The sequence below is a fragment of the Spea bombifrons genome, chromosome 3 (genome assembly GCF_027358695.1).
Source record: "Spea bombifrons isolate aSpeBom1 chromosome 3, aSpeBom1.2.pri, whole genome shotgun sequence".
Lineage (NCBI taxonomy): Eukaryota > Metazoa > Chordata > Amphibia > Anura > Pelobatidae > Spea > Spea bombifrons.
Genome location: NC_071089.1, coordinates 81,905,705 through 81,924,223, shown reverse-complemented (window position 1 = coordinate 81,924,223; position 18,519 = coordinate 81,905,705). Strand labels below are relative to the sequence as shown.

Sequence of the window (18,519 nt, the reverse complement as noted above, 5' to 3'; positions counted from 1 at the left end):
AAGATCCCATTAACCATAACGGCCCCTGAAATTAACCCTAAAGACCCCATTAACCATAACGGCCCCTGAAATTAACCCTAAATACTCCATTAACCATAACTACCCCTAAATTAATTGCATGTACTCCAGATAAATTACCTAATAAATTGGTATGGTTGATGGGGTCTTTAGTGTTAATTTGGGGGCAGTTATGCTTAATGGGGTGTTTAAGGATAATTTAGGGGCAGTTATGCTTAATGGGGTCTTTAGTGTTAATTTGGGGGCAGTTATGCTTAATGGGGTGTTTAGGGTTAATTTGGGGGCAGTTATGCTTAATGGGGTGTTTAGGGTTAATTTGGGGGCAGTTATGCTTAATGGGGTGTTTAGGGTTAATTTGGGGGCAGTTATGCTTAATGGGGTGTTTAGGGTTAATTTGGGGGCAGTTATGCTTAACGGGGTGTTTAGGGTTAATTTAGGGGCAGTTATGCTTAATGGGGTGTTTAGGGTTAATTTGGGGCAGTTATGCTTAATGGGGTGTTAAGGGTTAATTTTAGGGGCAGTCATGGTTGATGGTGTGTTAAGGGTTAATTTTAGGGCAGTCATGGTTGATGGGGTGTTTAGGGTTAATTTAATGGTGAGGGTTAATTTAATTAATTTAATAAAGTTAGCTTAAGGTGCAGTTGCAGGTAAAGGGGAATGTAAATCCTGGGGGCAGTGATTATTAATGTATTATTTATAACAGTATGGTGACATTCTCTGAATGATTAGAATGCCAATGAAGGCAGAGAGTCGTTCAAAGATCCGGATCTTACAATGATCCGGATCTTACAATGATCCGGATCTTACAGTGATCCGGATCTTACAGTGATCCGGATCACTGTAAGATTCGGATCCCTGTAAGATCCGAATCTTTGAACGACTCTCTGCCTTCATTGACATCACTGGAGGCAGGGGGGGAGGATTCATAATAAAAGGGGCGGGGCCAATCGTTAGTGTGCCTGCACGGAGTTACTGGAAAACAGTAACTCCGTGCAGACACACTGAGTGATCCGAAGATCCGGATCATGAATCGGATCATTTCAGTGAACGAATCGAAATGATCCGATTCACTTTAATGATCCGAACTTCCCATCACTAGTATCTGTCACGCGTGGGTACCGTAGTTCCTCCTGTTAGTGATGTGTCTCCTCTCATGGGTGGCAATAGACGTGCGGGGGGTGGTACTATTTTTAGGGCGGGTAGTTCTACGAATAATATAACCTGAGGTGTCTGTCTTCCTGTCTTGGGATTGTCCTGAGTCCTGACAGAATGGTTGGGCAGTGAGGAGACCGATCAAGGGGCGGAGGAGGATACGGCTTATAGAAGTTGAGGCTCATTTTACGTCAGGCTCCTGAAAGTTTCGGGGCTCTCGTGGGACGGAGGGAACCTCGGAGAAGACTTGATTGACATACGGACTTCCAAGGCGGCACAATGAATGAGCGGAGCCCGCTGCTCACCTACCGGCTCTCCAGCATATCTACCGAGGAGTCTCACGGAGATGGACCGAAAAGCAGAAAACCAGCCCCCAAAAAGCTCTCTACCTTCCTGGGGGTGGTGGTGCCCACCTTACTGGCGATGTTCAGTGTTGTGGTTTTCCTCAGAGTTGGTGAGTGAACTCTGCTGCCAGCTATCTCTTTTTTCACCCCGATCTTCCAATTCACCACAGCTTAGCATCTGGACTCTGTCCACCTATATTACTCTCTGTTAAAAATCCACCCCTGTGATGTCCACCCAAGGGATACAAATCCCATTAAATCAACCATTCATCTGAGGATCAGCTAAGCCTTGAGCTGTCATACAAGTTTATGGGGGGAATTCAATCTACCTACACTAGCCATTTGGGGCCCTCTGCTGCCCATCAGATTTCAGGGCTTTACAAGCCTGGGGTGTCAGGAGTACGCAACGCACCTGACATAAGCACTTTTATTTCTGGGACAATGAATTCCGCAGGGAAATAGAACCAGAATGTTCATCAGACCAAACTACCCTGTCATCACGGCTGCTGTGAATTACAATGGAAAGGAAAGTTAACTGTAGTTGAAATGTTTTTAGCGTGTATTTTATCGGGTGAGGATATTGGGAGTTGTAGTTAACAGCAGCTGATCATATCATCCATTGCATGTTACATACCAGGAGTGGGTTCCCATATAACTTCCATTTAGTCTCTTCCTATCTCTTAACTTGAAATCAGAGCAAAGAGTAAATTCCCGTGTAGCTTGCATTATTATTATTTATTGTTTTCTGTAGCACTGTCATATTCCACAGTGCTGTAAAAAAGGTAACAGGACTTAGTAAGTAGGATATAGCATAACAATTTGACTTACAGAAACAATGGATAAGGAGGGCCCTGCTCAAACGACCTTACATACAGAACAATGCACAAGCATGATTTTATTTACCATTACAGCTGACATTACTGGGATTTGTAGTTATTATTATTATTATCTTGTATTTATATAGCGCCAACAATCTACGTAGCGCTTAATACAATACGTATATTCAAGGGGTATGACAAGACGAGAATTGACAGACTAAGACAAACCGATACATTAGGTGGAGAGAGCCCTGCTCGCAAGCTTACAATCTTAAAACACAATTCAAAGTTGTTTCATGCTGGCTTGACTGGAAGCCAGAGCCTGTTGACATAAACACAAAGTTTGCTTATGTAAGTTAAGGGCCTCTGGAGTTTAAGAGAAAGATACAGAATGCATTCAGAGTTTCAAACACATCTGCAGTCACATGGGGAACATTCAGGTCCAGAGATATAAAGAAACCTAGGGATGTATCCAAGGAAGGAAAGAGAATCTCTGAAGTCACAAGGCAATGACATCAAGGATTCAAAAAACCCTGAAACCTGCGTTCCTGGAATTAAAGAGACTCCAGCCACCATATGCACATTAATGCTTATAATAGCTGCACGCTCCCTTTAAATTTGTGTGGTGTCGCTTTTCCACATGCATGGGTGTGTTCTGCATTTGCCCCTTTATCCCACCCCCATCTATTTTCTTTGCAGGGGATGCGTTCAGTGCTGGCTCTGTGCATGCGCTGAGGGCAGAGGTCTGTTCAGACTCATGTATGCATGTGTGGAAAGTGCTGCCATCTCCTTTATCCAAAGGAACTGGGGACTGGGAACAACCCAACTTATATGGAGAGGATGAATCCCTCTATGTATTGACATAAAAAAACAGAAAACAAGTCATTGATTATTCAATATCATGGAACCATAATATAAGCATATATGTGTACATGTTGGCTGGAGTGTTACCTTTACGCTTCTTCTGCTTGGAGGGGTTCCTTTACGTTTCTTCTGGTTGGAGAAGTTCCTTTACGTTTCTCCCAGTTGGAGAGGTTCCTTTACTTTTCTCCTTGTTGGAGTGGTTCCTTTATGTATCGCCTGGTTGGAGTGGTTCCCTTACCTTTCTTCTGGTTAGAGTGGCTCCTTTACGTTTCTTCTGGTTGGAGGGGTTTCTTTACACTTCTGGTTGGAATGGGGTTTTGTTTGTTTTTTATAAGTTTCTCCTGGTTGGAGGGGTTCCTTTACATTCCTCCTGGTTGGAGTGGTTATTTTACATTTTTCCTGGTTGAAATGGTTCCTTTACATTTCTTCTGCTTGGAGTGTTTCCTTTACGTTTCTTCTGGTTGGAGGGGTTCCTTTAGGTTTCTTCTGCTTGGAGTGGTTTCTTTACGTTTCTTCTGCTTGGGGGGGGGGTTCCTTTACGTTTCTTCTGCTTGGAGTGGTTCCTTTACGTTTCTTCTGCTTGTGGGGGGTTCCTTTACGTTTCTTCTGCTTGATGCGGTTCCTTTAGGTTTCCTTTTGTAGGAATGGGAGTTTTTTTTACGTTTCTCTTGGTTGGAGTAGATCCTTTACGTTTCTCCTTATTGGAGTGGTTCCTTCACATTTCTTTTGATTGGAGTGTTCCTTTCTAAGTATTCTAAGTCCTTTCAAGTATATGTTTGCATTGCATGAACAAAATTATATAAAATCACCAAAAATTACTTTAAAATTGAAAGTTATTTAAAGTAGACAATAAAACCTTAAATGTTTTGTCAGTGACAACATTTATCAAGGTAAAGTATAGCAATTCAGTTACTATGGCAATATGACCATTTTAAAACGTTTGTACCAGAAGCACTTCTAATATATAACCTCCACCGAGTGACATATCCTGGCCCAAGCCGACTAGACCTAGGGTGACAAATCCAGGGGGTGGCAGTCCCTCTGCTGCAAAACTGGTGGGGGAGAGCAGATCACAGACTCCACGGTGTCTTGATGCTCAATGGGCCGGTTACACTGGAGATCTTTGATCTCCCTAACAAGCCCATTTACACTGCTGAGATAGCACAGCCTCCATAGACTGCATTAGAAGGTGCTGCTATTAGAAGGATATGGAGGTACTCTGTGTCTTAATGGCAAGGTGCTCTTTTTAATGCAGTGAAGATGCCAACTGTGGAGGGGGTGGGTGGGGGTGCTGCAGTACTAAAAGTACATACATTGCTGCCTTCAACATGTCCTCCAGCTGAAACACCTGTGAATGAAAGAGTGTTTGTGTGTATCATTGATGTATAAGTGATTTGGGGAAAGGCAAAGATGGCACCAGCAGGATGTTTGAGGCTTGGGGATCAAGATGGCACAGGTAGGGAGTTTATGGGACAAGAATGGCTCACAGTGGCTGTTTGGGGACAAGGATGGCTCAGGCTGGGCTGTTTGGGAACAAAGATGGCTCAGGCTGGGCTGTTTGGGGGCAAAGATGGCAAGTCCTATGTGTGTGATCTAGGTGTGGCTTAGTAAATGAGGGACAAAAGGAACTCTGGGGATGATTACAGGGAGAGGACCTCTCAAAGTCACAGTAGGGTTAGAAGGAGGGAAGACTGCACTGACTCTCACAGTCTTCCCCTAATCTGCAGTCAGTGTGGCAAATATTTTTTTTTTTATGGTGTGGAAGCGGAGGGAGTGATTGCATGCTAAGGAGCGTAGAGGGGGCCCCAAGGAAGTGCTTGCCTAGGGTCCAATTTTTTCAATATTTTTAAAAAAAATTGTTACAAAGGTTGTGCTGTTAGCTGTTTTGTTTCCTATATTTAATGTAGTTAACATACATTCTTCTGTCTGATTCCGCTTTCACCCACAGCACAACTCTATTAAAACCAAAGGCAGATAAAAAAACATCAGGCTAAATGTTTGTGTATAATTATGTTACCATAACCCTGTCGCTCGAAATGCAGTGTGCCGTTGAACAAACATTCATTTTACCCAGTTTGATTTTTTTGTAAACTGAAAGTAAAACCATAATCCGATTTGTAAGCAAATATCCTGAAAAGAGGAAGCACTTTAGTATAGCGCAATAGTGGATCTGTCCCTTCTACCTCTATTGTAACTGTTAGTATTTTACCTTAGTGCTTAGCTTAGAGCATCACAGGGTGAAAAGCGCTATAACAATCACAAATTGTTATTATTATACTTTGTATTTCTACAACTCTACAACCACATTTATCGTACGGCCTGTTTATTATATATTTATCTAAGTAAACATGTTAATGGTTAGTAATATATATATATATTATATAATTTCTTGCCTATTGTGCAGCACTGCTTTCAAGTACCTGAATGTATTATTGTATATAACTTTTGTTGAAGGTAAGTAACCATGTTTTTTTTTCTCTGCAGGGTTTGTGGTTGGCCAGTCTGGCTTATATGAAACTGTGGGCATGCTTGTGTTGGCGTATGCCATAATCAGCATGACTGTGCTGTCAGTCTGTGCCATTTCTACAAACGGAGCCTTGGATGCCGGGGGAGCCTACTGTATCCTTCATAAATGTGCACAAGGGGATGGGGAGTACATCAGATTGCTGGGGATCTTAGATTCATGCCATTGATGTTTATTAAAGATCTGTCGGGCTTGCAGGATCTAAGGGCCGCTCAGAAATGGCCAGCTGCATTTGGCCAGGGCAACTAAAAAACGTCAGTTAAAACGTCATACATTTGCTTTTGTAGCTTGAAACGGCTGATTTTTAATGGAATATCTTCATTGGGGTACAGAGGCCCTTTATCAGCAACCATCACTCCTGTGTTCCAATGACATGTGGAATTCACTAGTTACAAATGTTATGCTATTTTGTCACAAATGTCCCAATTGGCACAATTGAACATTGCTTTCATGTAAGTTTTTAGCACAACAGTAATAAATGATAGTTTGAACTTGATGGACTTGAGTTCTTGTTTAAAAGTTATGCTCTATTGATTAATGTCAATGACAGCTTCACGAAGCATAGCTTTTGTCGGCATGGAATATATGCCATGTTTCATATGAAAAGAGTTACTTATACTTCTGATTTGGGGAATTTCAGATTTTAACCAACTTAAGTGAACAGGGAAGTACTGAGGCATATTGTTAAGAATATTAATAAGAGGGAATAACAGATTATGTTACAGCAGAAGCTAAATATAATGTTGACAATTATTTTAATTACTTAAAATTTTGCAGCCCTGCTGTAATTAAAAAAAAATATATATACAGTACACACATATATATATATATATATATATATACCGTATTTGTGTGAATATAGGCTGCACTTTTTTCCCCCACTTTAAGTCTTTAAAGCGGGGATGCGGCCTATATTCTATATACGGGGTTTAGCACAGGGATGCGCAATTAGTATCGCACGACGCCCGGGACATGCAGTTCCGGGCGATGGGCGGGTGGTTTTCTTTTTCACTTAGTCCTGCTGTGGGCAAGCAGCAGGTTTAGGATCCAGATCCCCTGCAGGGAACCTGGATCCTCCTCTCTGACAGCTAGTAGATAACCTCCGCTGAAGGTACTTCCGCTGGTGCGTCTCCATCATAGAAGCCCCGGTGGAAGTGCAGACGTCCACCAGCCGACCTCGCTAGACACCAGGGGGTCTGGGGGTGCATTCGTAAGTCTGGGGGGGTGGCATATCTAGGAGCAGAGTGGCATATCAGGGGGGCAAAGTTGTATTTTTAGGGGTGGTATTAGCAGTGGGTGCAGAAAGATAATATTCACAGTCGGCCATTCAATAAAAAATGAGGGATGACTCAAGATCAAAATGAAAAGCTCACATCCTTAGCTAATCTGATCAGCGTTTGGTTAATTTATGTCAGTATTTGTGGCACCGCGTGTTTGTGTTTTAAGATAAAAAGCAACGTTTCAAGTTCAGAATAAGAGTATAATTTAACTTGTTACAAACAATAAAGCTTATAATATTACTCCCTATGTAATGGAATTGGAATGACATCCACTAGTATTTACTTCAAAGAAACAAGACATTCTATGAAACTTAACTGTTAATATAACCACTAAAAAAAGAAAATATCAAGTCAAAGAAAGATTTTTAGCAATATGTACCTCTCACTTATAGCGTGTAGGAGGTTCATTGCAATTAATTAAAGAAACAAATTAACTAAAAAATAGGCATCGGGGGAACTTGTATCCAGGATGTACATGGTTAAATTCTTGAGCCCTAATTTCCTTCTCTAAAACATGATATTAGTTTTCAATATTAGTTACGCTGCCTATGTGCTAACTGGTTAGGTCCCTAACTGGGGTAGAAAGCCCCCTTACTTATGAAGTCAATCTACTAGCAAAAAGTCTAATTCCTTTTCACTGGTTCCATGGAAGCTTCATCATTATTTTTGTTTTTGGGTTAATGGCAAATAGCTTCCTACACGTTATAAGTGAGAGAGAGATATTACTAAAATCTTTCTTTGACTTGATATTTTCTTATGTTAGTGGTTTTATTAAAAGTTTTGCAGTTGATCTTGTATCAGATTTCTACAGTATAAAACTATTTACTGTCTGTATGCCATCTCATGGCTGTGCGCACACTCGTCATTTGTAGCACCTTAACCTTTACAGTAATTAGAAAATGGCATTTCATTTGTAAATGGTAAGGTTGTTCCGTGTTATGTGTGGCGGTTCTCAGTTCCTCATAAAAGCCACTGGATGGCGAGCTGTTCCTTTACTTGAGAAAAGCTTCTTTTTTTTTTTTTTTTTTTTTTTTTTTTTTTTTTTTTGCTTTTGGGAGAGTTGTCCTGAGAATTTTTGTATCACTTACAAGTTAGACTTTCAAAAACTTTCACTGATTTTACTATACATTATTCAGGGCCAGCCCAGCACTCATTTGGTCTGGCTGTTCATAATGTAATGTGACTCCATGGAGCTGAAACTCGGCTTTCCTATTAATTCTTCCTTTAGTGAACAGACCCCATAGTCTCAAATTCCCTGCATTATATGGCTTTATAACATTGGAGGAGTATCTAAAAACAGACAAGCAACACAAGACTTTCCAAGTGTGTAAACTGGCTTCTTAGATCAAACTACACTTATTAATGGTTATCAGTGTTTCATGATTAAATCTTAAAGGAAATGCTTATATCAATTAAAACATTAAGATTTTGTGCCAGTAACCCCCCCCACACACACACACACTAACCTTTTGCATCTTTACTTTTTAGTTGCACACTTATATATCTGTATGTGCTGTTTCTCATTTGAGTTATATAAGTCGAATACACTCAGTGAAAAACTCGAGGACAGTTGTCTTGTATGCACAGGTTGGTACTTTTTGCATTGTACGATCACAGGCCGTTTCTTTTGCGGACATGTACAGTCATTTAATCAGATGATCATGTGGATATGTGGACCAAGACCAGGGTCAGAGAAATGAAACATGTCTAAACAAGCAGGACTGGCCCAAGGGTTTGTGTTGCCCTAGGTCAGTGTGCAGGCTGGTGATGCTGAGCGCTGGGATGTGTTGTTATACCCAGCATCACCAGCTTGCACATTGTGTGATGGAGAGCTGGTGTTAAAGTCTGCCGACACAGACCTCTGTTCATTCATTTGCATTTTTTGCAAGAATGCTGCAGGGCCAATTTTCGTAGCTGGGAACTCTCCAGGTTTCGCCCAGAGACACCCTAATCCTCGGGGTCTCCCATCAGAGGTAGAGGTCATTTCACCTCTATGGTGGGGCTATCCTTAACAACAAATGTCTCCTTAACCCCTTCAATCCCCTATGGACGTACCGGGACGTCCAAAAAACGCCCATTAAGAAACCCCTATGGACGTACCGGTACATCCAGCCCTTCGTGCAGCGTCTGGGACACATCCAGGGTCGATGGCTTTCTGCTGCCCAATCTCCTGTAACAGCTTCCGGCACGAAGCCGGAAAACTGTTACAGATAGAAATGCCTGACCACGCGATCGGGCTTTCCCTTCCAGGTCACGTCACTACTGACCTCAACTTCCAGGTTCACAGGAGGACAGGGTATCCCTGCAGGGTCTGTCTAGACCCTGCTGGGCTACCCGATCACTCCGATGAGGGAGCTGTAACAGTTTCCGGCACGAATGCCGGAAACTGTTATTGGATGAATAAGTGCAATAAGTGAATACGTTTTGATCACCTGAGGTTTTTATATGTGAAGGATGTTCAAGATTATAACTTTAAACAGAATGGGAAGCAGATCCCAATAATCACTGTCAAAAGCACTCATGGGACTTCCTAAAGAATCTCGATGGGCCCAAAGTCTTGAGACATGACAGAGTAAGTGGAAAACCTGTTTTTTTTTTAAGGTGACATTTAAACTAGCGGAATAGTGTGTTGCAGCAACGCTACAACCATTCTATAAGAACAATATACTTTGTGTTCCTTCTGTGAGCTTCCTAGATAACCGCTGCCTTTTCCTGGTTGTTGGCACAGAACCAAAGTGACAGCAATAATCAATGTAAATGACCAAAAGGCACTCACTATGTTAGTATATCAAGTACAAATATATGCATTAAGCAATGGGGAGCAAAACTCGTCCTCAACAATAGCAGCAAAAAATATAAAGATGTGATACAGATGTGTTCATAATATACACGCAATACAAGATTTAAGAATATAAGTGAATATATAGTAAAACAAGAACAAAGAAGACAGGCACTGGCGAGATCCCCCAGTGTTCTGGTAGCCCCTCCCACTACCTTTTTAAGACCTATTAATTACAGAAAAGTACTGAACTAAAAGGAACATGTGGACCACCAATTGCATGGTATTTAGATTCTGGGGGTCATCATTACTTTATAACATTTTAGTGACGTGCTTATTTAATAATGTATTTTTTTGTTATCATGGGCTATGCCGTATATGCACTGTGAACTACTAGCTGCTATATATATAAGATGAGGGTGGGACTTTTTGATTCTGGAGGCATTAACAAGGTTCAGAAGCGTAGCATGAAAGAATTTCCCGAGAATAGGGAAGTGAAAGTGTAAGAGGTTATACCGGGAAGCTGATGTTTGCAAGGGATGGGCATGTGGTAAATTTGCAGAAATATTGAAATTAAGAGGGATAAAATGCTAGTCACAAGGAATCTTAGAGAAAACAGTGTATATGAAGGACATGCTTAACCCCTTCAGTCCCAGGGGTTTTTGGTACCTGCCAGGGGTTTTTGGTCCCGGAGCAATTTTGCCATTTTTGGAGTATGTCTGTTCAGCGATTATTCCCCTTTCCTGCGAATAGTGTACCCATGTAAACTATATATATTGTTTTTTCAAGGAGAGAGAGGGCTTTCTCTTAATACTATAGTTATATAATTAATTGAAAATTTAGGATGAGAAATTTAGTAAAAACTAGCGAAAAGTATGAAAATTTTATATATTTTCCCGTCTCCTCACAAAATTAGGTAAAGTGATGGAAAATCCCCTACAAATTTATCAATTCAGGTGTCCTGATTTCAGAAATACCTCATTTATATAGGATTTCCCAGCACTTAAGGGGAACATACTATAAGGTGTACATTATTTTTTTTACAAAGCCGCAGAATTTTTACATTAGGTATGAAAGGATTGCAACTCTAATTGTAAACAAATAAACCAAAAATACCCACAAAAGTATATATTTCTGTAAAGCAGACAACCCAGACTTATCAGGGATATTTGGGCATTCTTCATGCATCTATTTGGCCACCAATCACTGTCAAAGGTGGCCGCAGAAATTATTTCCTGCACTTTTTTTCACCAACACTTCTGTGTTGCTTAGATTTTTTTGCGCAGGGTATGTGTTACAGCAGAGAAACCGGGCCAAAATTGTTTAGCTGCATCTCTTGGTTATGGAAATAACCTTTTTTGTCTAGAGAGCCATATTATCCCTTACATATAGTACACTATAGGTTAGTATTTTTCATACTTATGGCATAATGGGTTTGAGCGTTGTGAACAGGGGCAGGGGGTTATACCTTTTAGGTGTTGTGCTAGGGCAATCGGATGTAAGGATTTTTTATTTTTTTTTATTATATTATTTTAGTGATTTTTTGATTGTTAAAAAAAAAATCACTAACACTTTTTTGTTTATTTTTTACTCTTTGTTAGAAGAGTGAGAAACATGGTTCCTCCCCGCGATCCCCCTGCACCGATCACACTGTGATCTCAATGCAAGTCTCCGTAGACTTGCACTGGGGATTACACTGTTCGCGATCGGTGCATAGGAGGAGCAATCAGATATCCCAGCAAGGTCTAGATAGACCCTGCAGGGGATATCCTGCTCTCAGTGACCTTCCGGGTGACGTCAGCAGGGATGCGACCCGGAAGGGGATGCCCGATCGCCTGCAGGAAAGTCAGGATGTACCTGTGTGTCCTAAAGGGCTTTACTAGATGCATTTTTAAGATGTACAGGTATGTCTATAGAGGACTGAAGGGGTTAAACAACTATTTTCCTTTTACTTAGTATTATTACATACTACATTCTAATTATTTGAAAGTTGAGCGATCCACTCAGCCTTTCTGTGAAATGATGACTATGTGTCTGAGGATTACAAAATGTCACCGCCAAATACCCCTCATCTGTTAATCTAGATCCCAAAAAGTCCTGGAGAACAGTCATAGCTTTCACATGCAGTGGTATCCTTCCTGCGCTGGGATGGGGTGATGGTAGAGGGGCAGACTTACAGGTCCCTGAGGATTTGGAATCTCTGATGGTCCATGCTTTCCCTCTTAACAAAAAAATGTTACTTGCGAGGGATTGAACACCAGCAAAGGACAGCCTTGTTAGGAAGGGTGCTAATCTAGCCTTGAAGGTTGTCTCCACATTTCCCCACCTCAGGTTCATAGATGCTCCCTCTGAGAGACCTATGGGTTCTTTCAGTTCTTCTTGACTATGCCAGCAGGCGGAAGAAATACCTTGAGGAAAATAATTGAAACGGTATTAAAAAGAATGCTGTTGTTTACCATTGAGCGGGATGGATGTCGTGGGTGCTCCCCCATTAGTCTGGTTTATGAATCTGCTAACCTACCCTAAAGATATATGTACTTGTTTGCTGTGTATGTGCGTTATTAATCTCTTAGACTTGCAAACATATACCTTTCCTGTGCATTTGTATGTACATCATGGAATTGATGACTGATTTGGCACACAGATGGGTAAAGCTATTTAATGGTTAGTGAAGGTTATGGACAAGTAGACCAAATCACTAAATTCTGTATATATATTTGGTGTGACTACCCCTTGTCTTCAAAAGAGCATCAGTTCTTCTAAGTACACTTACACACCTTTTTTAAAGAGGTTGGCAGGTAGATTCTATAATAACCCAATGAGCACCAAGGAGTGTAAACATTTTCAGGGTAAGCTGAGAAGCATCTTGTATTAAAAAAAGCTAGTGCCTTAAGGGATATTTGATTAAATACAGTGACAATCATAGCTGCAATGTGAGAATGTATGTATTCACTCACAGGGTAGTGGATAAGTACAATAGTTTTCCAGCAGAAGTGGAGAGATAATTTAAGGAAACTCCGAGTGTAAAACAAGGCCAAGGGGCAAGTAATATCAACAAAATGGGAAGCCTAGATGGGTTAATCTGGCATCTCCAACTGTCTGAGCCCTAAAGCCGGAATAGAAAATAGTGCTCGTTTACGCCCAATAATTCAGCGGAAGCTGTTTTTTTTTTACCCTAAATAAGTTTTTAATGCAGGAATATGATCTAAAGTATCCAGGTTGTTAGAATAGAATAGACCTTTACACATTTATGAAGTTAGGAATTTGCATTTTAGTATAGGACATATATGCCAAAATTGGAAAAAGACAGAGTTTATAGACATCAGTCAGGACGAAGCAACGCGATTCTGTCTGCCAAGCACATACCATGGTTCTGAGTTTCATATGAGCAAAAATCTGCTGTTATGAATGGAATGTGTAATCCGGCATTATGAACCAGAATATTTCCTGCTTTCCACAGTGTCGCTCCATTCCCATTAGCAGAGGTTAGCGATCTGAACCACTATCTCACATTATCCTTTGATGGAATGATTGCAATTTGTCCACAGACAATGCTGATAGAAGTTACGCCATTGAAAAGTAAACTGGCAGAGTAGTGAACGGTGTCTGGGCTTTTTATCATGCTAATAGAGTGTATTCACTTTCAATTCGGCTGCTCACAGCGAGATCAGGTACACCAGCTAAAATTGCAAAAAAATTATTAGAGTTGAAAGAAAGCAGTCACAAATGGCTTTTGAATTATAGTGTTAGCAAATCAGGCTATTAAATTCGGCTGAATTATCTATGTTCGCTGCATTTTGTTAAACCCTTTGTTATCAGATAGCTCCAGTGGATTGCAGAACGGTGCATTGCAATTGCTTTTGACCACCGAGGGGTTAAAGCAGGTTTACTTTTTGCATAAGCTAGATCCCCAATTTTGTTTCCACGTGCTCACCTGTTAGAAAGCCCCATATGAGCCAAGACAATAAGGCCCTTCATATCATATTCAGAGCTGAGCATTGTGCAGAGGATTTATTTCCATGATGCTCATTTTCCATTCTGCCTTTTAAGACGCACCCCAGAGGGAACAGAACAAAGGAGACCCGCAGAGTTAAAACGGCACAGAGTTCCGCACAATGGGACCGTGAGCAGGGATTTTCACCTCCTACTTTCAGAAGGAATTACTGCTCCCTGTAGCATTATCTGAGTGCCCACAACTTTTCAGTGGGTTATATGGGTCTTTAGTCAGGGTAATGCTGAAAAGACATCCAGTAAAGAACTATGACTAGGCAATGCCGACCTCTCCGGATAATGTCAGTTGATCCAGTTGCCATATTTTGTCTTCCAGCATCAGATCTTTGCCTTGTATTATTTACTTAGCTCACATGGTAACCTCTTTCAAGAAGGGCCCTCTTGGTGGTAAACCATGTGTGTTTTATAAATAGTAATGGCCATACCTCGGAACCTCTGGTCTCCGGCTATCCGGAGATTTCCCTTACGGGACGCAGCCAGGACTGCCCACTGTCCAGCAGGCGGTCCCATTACATCAGTGGGAGTTCCCACTGATGTCGGGGGCAGTGGCACCCCCTTTTAAAGGGAAAATGGGCGGGGAGTGGGACATGTCCCAGAGGATTCGAGTCTTGACCAGGAGAAGTGGTGCTTCACCCGGCAGTCTCCATGTCAAACCCAGAGAGTTGCCAGGTATGGTAATGACACGACACAAGTTGTGGTGGGGTAAAGGTGATGGATACCCCTCCACATAACACTAAGGAGGTAGCAGATGCATTATTAAACACTCATCTAAGATCCACCAGGCAAGCCAGAATACCTGTTTTTCCCAAAGAAATCTTGTAGTGCTACCATCATTGCAAGGGATTCTGGGTAGGTTTATGTTAATAAGGCCAACAATGATCACCTACAGATTGAAAGGTACCCTGGGCTTTTCTTCTGTGGCAGTGGTTGTGTGTGCATTTCATGGGCCCACAATGCACTCACACATCCAAAGGGCCATATGTGTAATTATCTGTATGCCATTATGTTTTCATAGCTATTTTTAACTGAAAAGCAATCCGTGTATAGTATATCTTTCACAATGTGTGTGTTGCATGGCGTGTGGGCAAACGTGGCCACTGTTAGGCTCAAAAGACTTAATGGCGTATATGTAGGGCGATCTGTGACGCATACCATGAGTTGAAAATAAAGTAACATTTAGATATTATTGTTTACAGCGTAATGGGAATTTTCCATCAACACAGACATCAGTCATTTTTCCCCCTCCTGCTCCGTGTTTTTATTTTTTTCCAAAACAGCACCAGAAAATCCGAATTTCACAAGTAATCTTCAGAGATAAGTGTAGTGTTCCTGAAAAAGGAGAGCCTGTTCCGCTCATTGCTCCCACCTACACGCCTCCATTACCATTTTATTTGTCCGTGAAAATGATGGGTAAAAGACCTTTGGAATGGAGCTGTACATTAGCCAGATATCATTTATTAATCAGCCCACAGTTGTTCTCTCCAATCATCTTGACCAATCTTGTTAATCCTATCTCTGTATGCAGTTCCATTGCATAGATATCTTCGCTTTTCATTTCTTCGGCTTAGCTAATTAATTTCCCCATTGTACATTTCTAGCTTTTTTTTCTCAAAGCAATTCCATTATGATAGCATTGATTCTAATTGTGCTCTAAGTTGTAGTATGTGATCCTGCAGATGTGGGGATATTTATATCTGTGTCTGAATTCACTGGTACTTGTCTAAAACAATCTCCTGAAAGCAGCTGTGCGGATTTATAGTTTCAATGTACTTTTTTGAATGAAGTACTTGCTTCATTAATATATGTGTATACTGTATATATATATATATATATATATATATATATATTTATATATATATATATATATATACACACACACATAAACCCCAAACACAGGGTAAGCTGGCATTGGTTCAAACACAATGCATGTGCCAGCTCTGTTGTTGGGTCACCAGGTACGCGATGGCACCAGTAGAACCAGGAGGCAAGGCGTATTGAGCCCCAGTTTGACTCGGCTTGTGCTGATCCATGATTGGCTTTCCTGTATATTTAATACACCACATAATGTAAGGGCAGAGTTGGTTGAAAAACTGATTGAATATGTCAAAATCTGGTATTTTTTATTTCAATAATTTTTTAAATTGTTGTTTCATTGGACATGATGGACAATTATGGGTTTGATGTCCATAAAGGGTAACTTTGCAGTGTATTCCAAAAGGCTTAAATTACCCCCTAGTTATGTAATTCAGTTTTTCTTACACAGGTGAGTCTAAATTACTTGTGTGTGTTATGTATGATGAAAAGCTTTTACGCTTTGTGAAAAAAACATATGTTTGGGGAGTTTTTTAATCATGGTTCTTGAAATGAATACATAGCGAGGACATGTAAAGACGCAGGGGACGCTGCAGATCAGTACATTCTTTATTTCCTGCACATTAAATATTAAAAGTTATTTACCACATAAATCAGATGCATTGACATCGCCTCATTAAATTCTCTTTAACCTTACAGGCAACCACGGCATAAGACAGGTCAGCAGTGTCTAGATGTGTAGAACCAGATTCACTGGTTAGAAAGACGGAAGTCAAATGCTTCTCTGGATAACTATTTCAGTGCCGTTTCAATTCAATTCATCCAAATACGCGTTTCCTTTGACTCAGTTTCTCAGATATGATCAGTCGGGCCTTGGGACCTGAATTTGGTGGCAGCATTGGCATCATGTTTTTCTTGGCTAACGTGTGTGGCAGTGCTCTGTACATCCTTGGTCTGGTGGAAGCCATTGTGGACATGTTTGGAATCTTATCATGTAAGAGTAATATCTATCTTCATTTATATTAAAATCTTTGAAGGTTAAATACACACGCCAGGTATCGTTTAACGCTGTCAGAAGGATACAGCAAGAAATACCTATTAACCGTTTGCATGTCAGAGGGATCAGATGTTACATTCAAATGGGTTGTAGCCACTGTCTCAGTGTAAGCAAAATAGAGAGATCTGGCAAATGGTGGCCACCTCAAAGAACGCCAGGGGATCCTGCTTCCAAATGCTCAATCACAAAGATCTCCCTTTTTTGAGGGATGAAATGTGACTGATAGAGCTCAGTATAATCCGAGGTATGTCTCTCACTCTGTCATTGAAAACTCCTATTCTTGGGCTCCCGATGATTCTCAATTTACATGAATAGAAAAGTCTCCCTGAAGTGAAATTTAAAAAGTTGGTACCACTGCTTGTGCTCATCAGTGATTCCTCTGCCTTGATGAAGACGCATGAGATAAACACACTCTCTGCCTCTCTTCCCCGGAGACACGAGTACTGAGTGCTCTGATCTGCTCTCGGAAATCACGCCTCACTGTCCCTTCTTAAAAATGTTGTTTACTATTAATTTTCCACTCATTTCACGCCAATCTCGAGACGGCTTGCAATCATGAATACAGTGCGAAGATGAGCGAAGTGACAGTCTAAATTAGCGATTTTCAGGCAATTCTCTTTTTTTTAACAACTTGTGTTCTGTATTCTTTTGCAGTTGAATGCATAATGGAATCCCCTTGGTCACATTTATTCATATACAATTATTTTTTTTATTTTGTTTACCTTCAAGCATACATTTACAATACCTTTCATCTTGTAGGTTGGGTGTATCTCTGCAAATGGCTACAATGACTCCGAACTTGCAAGTGTTTTAATCAGGGATTGAGCATTTTTTTTGCAGGTTGCCTGATCTTGAGTTGTGCTATTTTTGCTGGACAGGGTTAGTGCAGTGAGGTTAACGTAATTCACTAAGTAAAAATAGTCCACTTGTTTCCAACAAGAATTATTAAAGCTTGATTTTTTTAAGTGGACCACAAACATATTGACATTTATGAATACAGTACATAGGAATCAGAATACATACTATAAGAAGCTATCAGAAGTTAAATAAAAAAAAATAAATAAAGATGTTGCATAAATGGTAAACAGACCTTGGTGTAATTTAAGTGGATGAAAGGGTTTGGAAGAATGTTATGGATAAAGGAATTAGAGAAAGATCTTCTCCTTGCCCTTCTTTACTCATGAGACCTCTTGAGTATAAGAATATGAGTTGTAAAGGTCTACAGCCAGGACAACCATAGAGACCCAGGACACACTGGGCACAGCTTTATCAATTAATATACAGCCCACTATAAGCGTGGTGACTTGAGACAGTAAAAGGATAATACATTATTAACGAAAAACACAAGAAAAAGCTTTTCTTGTACTGTTAATGATTTTACTAGACTGCTAATGATTTTACTAGAAAAGGGATTTGGAATAGTGACAGTAGTAGCGCATTGATTGGGCATGTAAGTCTTATTCAATGTAAAGTTGAGTTGATGAGTCAAGGGAAGAAGAATGAATAACTAATACATCTCATTATTTTTGGCAGCTGAAAGCATTAAGAATGGCCTTCATGTACTACCTCGGTCTTATTGGTACGAGCTACTTTATGGCACTGTCCTGCTATTCATCTGCCTGGTCGTCTGCTTGGTTGGTGCCAGTATTTATGCGAAGGCTACCTTTCTCATCTTCATTGTGGTCATGGTGGTTCTGATCAGTGTCTTCATCAGCTTTTTTGCTGTGACAGAGCGAATTATTCCCCTGTTTACCGTTGGCAACAACAGCAGTTTCATAAATGGGACCTTCACAGGCTTCAAGCTCTCAACTCTTAAAAATAACCTCAACCGTGAGTAACAGTGTCATTATATTATCCTAA

At 40.6% G+C, this 18,519-nt stretch overlaps 1 protein-coding gene across 1 annotated transcript in view; it reads left to right on the top strand.

Annotated features, from left to right (window-relative positions):
• Positions 1-1,233: 1,233 nt before the first annotated feature.
• Positions 1,234-18,519, top strand: part of LOC128484491 (solute carrier family 12 member 9-like) — a 97,837-nt gene continuing 80,551 nt past the window's right edge. Inside the window, exons 1-4 of the mRNA XM_053460899.1 lie at positions 1,234-1,624; positions 5,681-5,815; positions 16,459-16,596; positions 18,193-18,489. Of these exons, the coding sequence (XP_053316874.1) occupies positions 1,450-1,624; positions 5,681-5,815; positions 16,459-16,596; positions 18,193-18,489 (745 nt within the window). The 5' untranslated portion in view covers positions 1,234-1,449. The remainder of the gene's footprint in view (positions 1,625-5,680; positions 5,816-16,458; positions 16,597-18,192; positions 18,490-18,519) is intronic.